The 11,269-nt window shown below is 38.0% G+C and overlaps 2 protein-coding genes across 2 annotated transcripts; both read left to right on the top strand.

Annotated features, from left to right (window-relative positions):
- The first annotated feature begins 6,579 nt into the window (after positions 1-6,579).
- Positions 6,580-7,023, top strand: LOC110942768 (extensin-like). The gene has a single exon (XM_022184533.1). It carries the CDS (start codon positions 6,580-6,582, stop codon positions 7,021-7,023), a length of 444 nt encoding a protein of 147 aa, XP_022040225.1.
- Positions 7,024-8,266: 1,243 nt separating this feature from the next.
- LOC110942767 lies at positions 8,267-9,376 on the top strand. The gene is made up of 4 exons (XM_022184532.1): positions 8,267-8,492; positions 8,598-9,098; positions 9,147-9,242; positions 9,339-9,376. Exons 1-4 carry the CDS (start codon positions 8,267-8,269, stop codon positions 9,374-9,376), a joined length of 861 nt encoding a protein of 286 aa, XP_022040224.1.
- Positions 9,377-11,269: the final 1,893 nt, after the last annotated feature.

The following is an 11,269-nucleotide window of genomic DNA, read 5'->3' on the forward strand; positions in this document are numbered from 1 at the left end:
CAAAACCGGATCACATCAGAGGACTACAATAAGCAGCAGATTACACTTTGCTTTCCCCTTGACAGTGGTAATCTAACAGCTGGTGGATCTTAAGTACTGCTCACTACAACAACTGATGAGCCAAACACTGATGAAACTCTAAAGACTGCTGAAGACAAACACTGTTGCTCTATCTACTGCTGTTTCCTAAGTACTGCTGAAGACACAAGCACTGCCCACTCAAAGACTGTTCACCTTTGAAGAAAGCACTGAAGTTCAACATCTGTGCTCATGCTACAACAGTGGAACGTGAAGCAGTTGTTATCTCTTGTTTTGTATTGTACTAATAATCAGATGTTGCATATCAGTAGTTTGTTTAGAACAGTGTATATAGGTTGTTAGTTTGTTAGATGTCACTATCATGGTGACGTCAGCTGAGATGCTTTAGTGGTTTGGTTTGCCTATAAATGGAGCAGTACCCTGTACTGTTACATTTGATTGACGGAGTAGATTCTTCTTCTCCAGTCCAATCCTTTCATCTTGTGCAACCAACCTTGGAGTATCAGGCTGAGGGGGAGCTTAGTATTGTAAGCATGCTGTAATCATTTGCTTTGTATTTCAATCATTCAACTTAATGAAAAGCATTTGTTTATCAAACTATTTTCCTCTTTGATTGTGTTTACAAAGTTTGTATCCATTTCCGCTGCACTTTATATCATTTCATATATTCTGACTGTTCAATTTATACAAGCAAACACAATCATGAGAGCCTCAGATCTTAACACTTAGCATACGTAGTACACGATTTTCAAGGACACTTTGCTTCGTATGTTAACTTAGCATGCATAGCACATTGATTTCAAGGATCCTATTTGCTTCATATGTTGACTTAGCATATCTAGCACTTGATTTCATAAACACTATACTTCGTATGTTGACTTAGCATACCTAGTACAAGGTTTCGAAACAATTTCTCGCTACACGAATTCCAAAATCCTTATAGGATCTTCCTATTTTCATAGTTACATCCTTGTGGATATTTAAAGCGCAAAAATCAAGGTCCGTAATTGGATGCTTTGTGTGCTTTAATGCGTATGTTACGATTCAATGAGGACAAAACCGAATCCTTATAAGATCTTCCTATCTTCATAGTTAGATCCTTGTGGATGTTTAAAGCGCAAAATCAAAGTCCTTAATTGGATTCTTTGTGTGCTTTAATACGTATGTTACGATTCAATGAGGACAAAACTGAATCCTTATAAGATCTTCCTATCTTCATAGTTAGATTCTTGAGGATGTTTAAAGTACTAATTGAAGTCCATGGATTAGATTCCTGGTGTACTTTAAATGCATGTGTACAAATCGATAACAAGTTGATGACCAAGTTGACAATTACGTGATTATGTGTTTATGTGTTATCTGTGATCCAAATGCTCGCTATCCAAATCCTTGTAGAATCTTCCATATCTTCATATGATGGATTCTTAGAAGGATATCCAAAAGTATTATCTTAAATCCTTAATGGGCTTCTATGCAATAGTTAAGACCCTTGGATTGTAAAGTACTATTCCAAAGTTAAAGAGATTAATTCATCAATCTAGTTAAAGATATCATGTGTTGATATAGTTAAAGAGACCCTTTGGTGGTCTAGTAAAAGAGATCATGCGTTGATCTAGTTAAAGACATCATTCGTTGATGTAGTTAAAGAGAACCTTTGGTGGTCTAGTTAGAGAGATTGATTCGTCAATCTAGTTAAAGATATCATGTGTTGATATAGTTAAAGAGACCCTTTGGTGGTCTAGTTAAAGAGATCATGCGTTGATCTAGTTAAAGACATCATTTGTTGATGTAGTTAAAGAGACCCTTTGGTGGTCTAGTTAAAGAGATCATGCGTTGATCTAGTTAAAGACATCATTCGTTGATGTATTTAAAGAGACCCTCTGGTGGTCTAGTTCAAGAGGTCGTTCGCCGATCTAGTTGAAGAGATCATGTGTTGATCTATTTAAAGAGGTCGTTCGTCGATCTAATTAAAGAGATCCTTTGGTGATCTAGTTGAAGAGACTCTTTGGTGGTCTATTTAAAGAGATCATTCGTTGATCTAGTTAAAGAGACTCTATGGTAGTCTAGTTAAGTCATCACAGGATTATTTGTTTGATTTTTCCCCTACACATTATAAAATGAACTGTGCGGATTGTGCAAGGAATTACGTAATTATGGATGCATACATAATTATGGAATTCAGTGCACAGAAACCACAGCAAGTTTTGTCATGTGTAAGAACCTATAGTTATAAGAATAACGAAACGGGAACAATGTAATAAGGGCATGGTGGATACGCCGATGGTACTTCCTATATATAAGTGTTCCTTATTACATTGCGAGCGTAGCGTTATTTAAGTTACTAGAAGTTCTAGACCTTGACCAATGTTGTTTCATGTTATACTCTCCGACTCCAATTTCGAGCACACACAAGTTTCCTATAATAGTCCTCATAGGAAACATTCTCTCTATCCGTTGTTCGAAACTCTAACTTCTTGTCAAATTCACACGCTCTCCATATTTTACTACAACAAGGACATCACTTTGACAATTACATGTCACTCTTGAGGTTCGATACAATCATACGCAAACCTATTGGAATGGAGTTTAAATCTTCGGATCTGAACTCTTCCCTATAAACAACAGACGAGTACAAATAACAAAGTTCGCTGGAAATCCAAACGTGGCCCAGAGTTTTACTCAGGGAACGGAGGATCATTTGAAAGCGAATCATCCACATCTTTCTTCACAAGTTTCCTTTAAATTAAATTTCAGGACGAAATTTCGTAAAGTAGGGGAGACTATGACATTTGTGCCATTACGATCATCATACAAATACAAATATAATGAAATATTGTATTTCATTCTCGAGATTTGTACAATTACATGTGACAAGTACACATATCAAATTTTGTATGATTTCGAACTCTCGAGAAGCTTTTCTGGAAGTTATATGCCAACTGTTACGTAAACGTAATCAGTTTAACGCGATGTACACTCTGGAATAGTGACATAAGCTTAAGATACCTTAAATAACCTTTACATAACTAGAAATAAGTTTTGAAGGGTTTGGTATGGCAAAAACAAGTTTATTCGATCACAGGGACTATTTGCGTCAAACTGCAAAAATCTGCCGATTCGTATAGCAACGTACACTCCGGAACAAGATCATAAGCTAAACATAACCTAAATACCCTTAACATAGCTTAGAAATAAGCTTTGAGGGGTTCGGTGTGAGAAAATATGCTTATTTGATCAATAGGGACTAAAAGCGTCAAAAACTGCGAAAGTTTGCATAAACGTGCATATCTCGCGTTCTGACCATATCCGGACATCCAAAAATTTTTGTAATCAGTAAAATATTTCATTTTAGTAATAGGAATGCAAAAATACCATTCGTTGTGCAATTTGGATCGTTTTCGCGTCCATTCGAGTTCCGTCATAATTAACCGAACAACGCGACCGTACGACCAAACGAGCTGACATCCATGATATTTCCAAGCATATTTCAAGTCCCCTATGCTTTAACATCCTTGTAGAGCCTTGAAAATAGGTTAACGGGGATTAAACGCGTCGAAAATGCACTAAAATGTGTGCAGGGACCAAAGTTGTAAAATTCAGAAAAGCTGGTGTAAGGGGTCGCGCAACGCGACGGCCCAAAGACCTCCTGGTCGCGCGACGTGACAGGCTGATCTAGACAGAAAGTTTGGAAACAGCAGCTGCACTTGTTTTTTATTATAGTTTTGTGAAATTGTGGGCTTTTTGAGTAGTGAACAAGGCTTCAAATAATGTCCAAACACATGTAGGGTTGATATCATTCCTTGGGTAATACACAATACATGTGGCATCATCTTATGGCCTCTCAAAAACTATAAATACCCTTCAAATCTGCCATCTTCATTGCTCATTCCCATTTTCTTCTCTCTTGAACTCTAAGTGAAACTACCATCTCTTGGATGCCTTCTACCTGAGTTCTTCTAGTCATTTTTGCAGCCTTAGAGCACTTGTAAGTGTTCTTTCACGGCTAGTTCTTTTGTTTCAGCAATTACAAGCTAAAAGTCAAACAGTTTGACTACCGTTTGACTTTTGGTTTTGACCATGAATTGGTCAAGTCAAAGTTCAATCGAACTTTGCAATGTGATCGTAATCACAATGGTTATAATCCCTTGTGATTATACCTACTGATTACCATGTTGACTAGTCGAAGTGACGAGTCAAAGTTTCGGTCAAAATGCACGATTATGTACATTTTGCGACGAAACTATTTTCGGGTATCAAAACACTTTGTTTTGATACCAAATCAGTTTTCTAACTTAGTTAAACATGTTTTAACATGTTTAGCTCGTCACATCTAGTTTAGTGCTTGTTTAGGGTCGTAAGTCAAGCGGTCTCGACAACCCCTTAGACTTTCGAACCCAACCCGTTTAGTCGATCATTAGGATCCGACCAAACATATTATGTGACCATAGATGTATAGGGAATAACCTTCCGAAGTTATACCTTATGGTCACTTAGTTTAATTAATTGTATGATAGGTAGTTTTATATGCCTTAGGAAAATGACCAAAATGCCCTTTTTGCGCATAATTTCAATTTAAGCATATGTAACCCAATTTTTAACACTTAAACTGATTATGCAACATAATTAAACATGTTTAGGCATATAATACTTATCATAGGACTCGTTAGGCCATCCGAACGCGCATTTGCGCAAATGACGCGTTAAAGTAGCGTAAACTACCTTAACGGGTCATAACGAGTCATAAGCACTTAGGTTAGGTTTCAAATCAGAATGTAGGCTTTGTTAAACCATATTATATGAGTTCCAAGACTCATTTGGTTTACAAGACCTCATTCTATCCGATCTCCCGATTTAGGTCCCGATTATTAACATAGTGTCCCGATTATTAACATAGTGATCCGATACTGGGTGCCACTTGATTCCTTGTTTTCCTGAGCTTTGTTAGGACACTTAATCGAGGATACTTGCAATCTCAAGTGAGTATATAGCTCCCCTCTTTTACGCTTTCAATTGTTTTGGGGTGACTCATATGTGCTAAATGCTTTTCGAATTTTCATAAACAAATGCTATGGTTTATATAAAACACGATGATTTCAATAATGTGAACGAACTTGTTGGGGCGTTAGTCGAAAGACATTCGAATGACATTCATTAACTATGATCAAGCCGACCAGTATTATGTTATGGTACCATAGGATCTGACAAATCCCGTTATCGGACTATCCCTTTGGTGGGTAATGTGGGTAACGACAGAAACTGTTATCTGATTAACAAATCATGTGTTGGTTTGTTAGTCTTGTTAAAGAGGTCTTTCGGGGCCTAGTTAAAGATACCCCATGGGTGGTATATCGAGTCACACAGGTTTGAATGTATTCTTTAAAGAACGACCAAAAGTTGTATTTCACAATTAAAACACGAACGATTTGAACAATTTGAATGATTGGAACGATTTGAACAATTTGAACGATTTGAACGACTGGAACGATTTGGACGATTTGGACGATTGGTTTATGGTAAGTGATTAGGTAACGAGGTGTGTGTAATGTGATAAAAGCATGGTGGATACGCCGCTGGTACTTCCTATATATAAGTGTTTTTATCACATTACATATCGTAGCGTTATCTAGATCACTAGGACGAATGTTTTCAAACGCTGTCACACAATGATGTTACTTAAAGATATAAACCATACAATGTTTATTTTCAAAGACGATTTACTACTTGGTTTCACAAAGACAAATGTTTTCAGTCAAGATTAATGGCTACAATGGTTTTGGTTTTACTTATATCAACTTGTAAAGTTGATAAAACATATTGCAATATCAAACACTTTTGATTTCAAGGTACATACTCGACAACTCTAGTAGTTGGTGAGGTATTGCAATATGAATTCAAAGCCATGAATTTGACATACAAAACCTATACTCGCCGGCATTTTTATGCTGAGTGTTTTCACATATGTTTCAGGATCTATGATGTGACGATAGTTGATTACTTGCTACACATAGGATGGACGCGGGCTTTAGTGACTTAAAACTTGAAAGACAATTGTTGTAATTATTTGGTTTATATCAAAACAATGAGACAATTAAAGAAATAAAACAAAACTTCAATTACCATGCGTTGTGAAACAATGATTCTATTACGACACTCCCCGACGTTTCCGGCACGGTTTATTGTATTACGCGGTCAGGGTGTGACAGACGCCCATGCATCCCATTGATATTTCTAGCGGTTCTTCCTTTGTGGGATCTCCCAATTGAGGTCCCGATAATTATCAAGAGTGGTTTGGGCAGTGGAAATTTGAATACACACCCTCTCTCCACAACTTACCACCGCAGCGAACTCCCTCTGAGGATCTGTATATTCAAGCGGTCATGCCACCACCACCACCACCGCCAGCACAAGAACAACCTTCGCCACCACCAGAACCACCAAGGCGAAGAAGAAACGCACGAATGTCTATGCGAGGGGATCCACGTTTTAGCACCCCCCCCCCAAACTTCTAGCAACTACCCTCCTATTTTTGAAGACCCACAAATGGGTTGGCCTTCAAACGATGCACCGGAAATCGACATTACTCCGGCCACCTTTGCACCACCACCACCTCATATGGGTTTTGAAAACCCAATTCCTGCTTACCAAGATACAACTGGGTATAACCCGTTTGAGCCACAAGCTCCTACGGGTTATTATTACCAACAACCTGCCTATGACCCATACTTCGAGGCAGTCAATTATAACGCTCTCTATCCCTCACCTTTTCCACTTGCATACCCAACTGGGTATCCTTCTTATGGGTATCAATACCCACAACCTCAACCCCAGCTACAACCTCAACCTCCACTCCATCAACCACAACCACAAGAAATCTTACAAAGGGTGGAAGAAGTTGAACGTAGGGTGGAAGAACGTGAAAGAAAGACCCATAAGTTTCTTAACGGTCTTGCAAACTTTATCAAGGGGAAGAAGAGAGATAACTGAAGACCTTTACTTTTATTTTGTAATTGTCATTTAAATTAAGTCCCTCTGTGGACATTTCTTTTATGTGTCATCCCTGCGAGGACTTGTTCCTCATTTAGTCCCTGCGTGGACAGTTTAATTTATTTAAAGACCCATTTAGGGCAGTTTATGTAATCCTTAGTACTTTTAATGAGAAATTTTCTTTTGGAATTACATTTGTTATTATACATATATATATGCATTTCAATTTATAATTGATCTGCCAATAAATTCCAAAAGACCTTCTTAATGGTATAACCTAGCCTATATGTCAACAAACATTGGCTATGATGGTAAAACCCTTTTAAGATGATAAATCCTTGTTAACATCTAAGAACATGTTAACACTCCTGACAAATGTGGCTTGAGAAACCACACTAGTCATTTTAATACTTGGATTCTTCCAATACCTTATATAGCCTAATTGATCAAGTGAATCCTGGCTGATATCGTCAAATAAGATGATTATATTAAAACATCCATTGGTGATGTTAATTTTGCCTACGGGCCAAGCTATACCACATACATAACAATGACACTAATAGTCTGTGACTCTCTGTTAAGAGGTGAAGAACTATGTTCAAGCCTTAATGCCCTCGATCCAATAAGATCATGGCATATAATTATCCAAATAACAAGGCCTTTTGTGCCATTTAAATACTTTTGATGGTTTTATAACCTAAGCTAACTATAATAAAAGCTCAAATAAACAATCTTCAAAAAGGATTAAACCTATTAACTCATGTGGTCTATTTATACCATGGTTAGTAATCATCGAAGATGATGATTCAAAATAAGACCACTAAATAAGTTGTTGTCATTTGATATATAGCATTCAAGCTTAGGCATGGTTGACTCGGATGAAGCTCATAGTCACCTAACTGATGGGAATAATAACACGAGACTGAACATAACAGGCGCCGATTTACAAGCTATGATAGACACTGCAGTAACTAAAGCTGTTGGCTGAGTATTCAGGGCGTCGAGTGCTACTCACACCAAGACTCATTCAGTGGCTCATTCTAAGTCCCCTTCCGAACCTCAAACGTCTAAGAAGAATGAGTCAGAACATTCATCAAATCAAAACAATCAACCATCCAAGAAGATAGTGTTTGACCAGGAACCACGTCCCAAAGCTTGTTCCTACAAGTACTTTGTCTCTTGCAAACCAAGAGAGTTCACTGGCGAAAAAGGTACCATCGATTGTATGAAATGGCTTGACAAGATGGAGACAGTTGTTGACATAAGTGGGTGTGCCAAGGAGGATGTTGTTAAGTTTGTATCCCAATCGTTCAAAGGTGATGCCCTAGTTTGGTGGAGGGCACTAATACAAGCCTCGGGGAAGATTCCACATTACAATCTAACATGGGATAAGTTTGTTGAATTGATGAGAGAAACTTTCTGCCCACAACATGAAGTTGAGAAAGTTGAACCTGATTTCCTGACCCTGGGTCATGAAAAATTTGGACTGTCGAGCATATGTTACTAGCTTCAACTCCATGTCTAGACTGGTGCCTTATTAACTCCGTAACCTAAACGCATAGCACGTTTCATAGGTGGCTTGGCCCCTGAGGTAAAAGGACATGTTAAGGCCTCAAAGCCTGCCACTTACCGGTCAGCAGTGAATCTGTCTCTATCTCTAACACTGGATATTGTCAAAAGTAGGTCTGTAAAGACTACAGATGAAGGTAAGAGAAAGAGAGAAGATGATAACTCGCATCGCTCAGATAAGAAAAAGAAGGGTAACTCTGGGTTCAAGAAAAACTCCAACCAGTCGGGTGAAAAGCCCTTATGCAAGAACTGCAAGAGGAATCACTTTGGGAAATGCACTATAGATCCACAGGCCAAGCCCTGTGGAATCTGTAAGAAGAAGGGACACAAAACATTGGAGTGTAATGATCTGAAGAATGCAACTTGTTATGGTTGCAATGAAAAAGGGCACATCAAGTCAAATTGCCTGAAAAATGCAAGGAAGCCCGAAGAGGCTAAGAAAACAAACGCCAGAGTGTTTCAAATGAATGCCAGGGAAGCGGTGCAAGATGACAAAGTTATAACAGGTACTTTCCTCATTAATAATATTTATGCTAGAGTTTTATTCGATTCAGGTGCAGATAAGTCCTTTGTAGACACTAAATTTAGTAAATTGTTAAATCTTCCTATTAAAACTCTAGACATTAAATATGAGATAGAACTAGCTGAAGGTACCTTAGAAACTGCTTCAACAATTTTAGATGGATGTTTCATATCCATTAAGAATCATTCTTTTTCGTTGTCTTTATTGCCAATGAAATTGGCAGGGTTTGATATAGTTAGGCATGGATTGGTTATCACTTAACCAAGCCCAAATTACCTATGATAAGAGACAAGTTAACATCAAAACCCCTTCTGGTAAATCAATCACTATCCAAGGAGAGACACACTATGGATTGCCTAATCAAGTGTCTATGCTTAAGGCATCTAAATGTTTGAAGAAAGGCTGTGTCATTTACATGGCACAGGTGACAATAAACGAGCCAAAGCCCAAAATAGAAGACATTCCGATCATCTCAGAGTACCCAGATGTCTTTCCTGAAGAACTACCTGGATTACCTCCCGAGAGTCAAGTAAGGAGATCAGTAAGACATTGGTACCCAGACCATCGTGGTCCTGGGTTGTCCTGAAGCATCAACACTAGATACTTCTCGCAAGCACATGTCCCCTTTTGTTTCAAGGATTGGTGATGTTGCTGCTTTATGTTTTGCTTTCCAAACTTGTTTAGGCTTTTCTAATTTCTTAGGTGCCTTGGGCAAAACAGTTTGCTTTTCAACCTTGTTATTTTTCAATACTTGTTTAGGTTTCAAAGCTTGTTTTCTTTTAGCTTTCGCAGCATTCCAATTCCCATCAGATGGTTTAACCTTGGGAGGCTTATTCATCATTTCCTTAGGCTTTTCAACCTTGATCGGCTTAGAATAAGATCTATCCCTTGATGTAACCCTCTGATGTTGTGTATAATATGGCACATAGGGATGATGTGTGTAATTCCTTGCAATGTGACCGGGTATGCTGTAGTTGTAGCATGTTTGCTTCTTTACATAAGGAGCATATCCCGATCCATTCGATCCAACTAATGATGAATTTGAGTTAGAAGATTTGTTGGATGATTTGTTTGCAGACTTTTCAACCTTTCGGCCCTGCTTCATATGTCTCTGTTTACAATAGTTAGAACATTCACTGTTATTCTTTCTAAAAACAGTGTTAGATTTAGCATTTTCATTTCTAACTGTTGGCTTTGGAGGCACATATTTATTTGACGGGCTTCTCAAAGCTGGCTCAGAAATAGCCTTTTTCACATATGGAGGAGCATCAACAGACAAATTTGATGTTTTTAAACGAACATCAGCAGTCTCTTGGCAAACAATATCATCCCCCTCAAACCAATCCTCTACTTCTATCTCATCGGCACATGAAGTAGAAGCATCAGTAACATTTATACACTTAAAATCAGGGACTGGCCTCGTTGTTTCAATTTCAGATGTTGTGGGCTCAGTCACTGTTTCGCAGCTTGATTCAGCTGAACCACTTGAGTTACATTCATTTTGTAGTGGCTCTGATGAATCCTCTACTGTTGAGTTAGATGCTCCAGAAGACTCACCGAAGGATTCACGAGAATCAACTGATTCCAATTTCACAGAATCAGTTACATCAGGTGATTCACATTTGGAGTCAAATGGTGCAGATGGCTCAGTCGGTTCATTCGGATTTAAAACCTGAAAGTGTTTATCAACCTCTGCATTTTTCTCAAAACTTAATGTCTTTGTTTGTTTAGAGACATTCTCTGATTTAACAAAGACAGGTGCAGATGCCGGTTCGGTTGTCTTTGTTTCATTCTTTTTAGGCTTTGAGATTTTAACTTTTGAGGTCTTGACTGGCTCAACTTTCAAACTCTTAACCCCACCGTAAGCCATGTTAGGCATGTTGGCGATCTCCTCTTCAGTTACAGGAATAGAGGTATAGTTGTGATTATACGCTGTAGGAATGCACACATATCCCAAACCCTTATTCCTAACTTCTTTCTTACTGAACTGTAACTGCTTATTTATCATGTTCTCAACTTTATCACTTAAAACGTCAAATTTCTTAAAATTAAACTCTGTATTTTCAAAAGTAGATTTTAGAGAATCAAGTTCCGCAGTTAGTTTTTTAGAAAGTTCTTTAAAGTGAAGATGCCTACACTTTTCTTGACTCAAGT

This window comes from Helianthus annuus, chromosome 11 (genome assembly GCF_002127325.2).
Source record: "Helianthus annuus cultivar XRQ/B chromosome 11, HanXRQr2.0-SUNRISE, whole genome shotgun sequence".
Taxonomy (NCBI): domain Eukaryota; kingdom Viridiplantae; phylum Streptophyta; class Magnoliopsida; order Asterales; family Asteraceae; genus Helianthus; species Helianthus annuus.

Coding starts and splice junctions, on each gene's coding strand:
- LOC110942768 (XM_022184533.1), top strand. CDS start 6,580: ATGGGTTGGCCTTCAAACGATGCACCGGAAATCGACATTACTCCGGCC.
- LOC110942767 (XM_022184532.1), top strand. CDS start 8,267: ATGGAGACAGTTGTTGACATAAGTGGGTGTGCCAAGGAGGATGTTGTT. Junction 8,493..8,597: donor ACCTGATTTCCTGACCCTGG/GTCATGAAAAAT, acceptor CACGTTTCATAG/GTGGCTTGGCCCCTGAGGTA. Junction 9,243..9,338: donor TGAGATAGAACTAGCTGAAG/GTACCTTAGAAA, acceptor TGAAATTGGCAG/GGTTTGATATAGTTAGGCAT.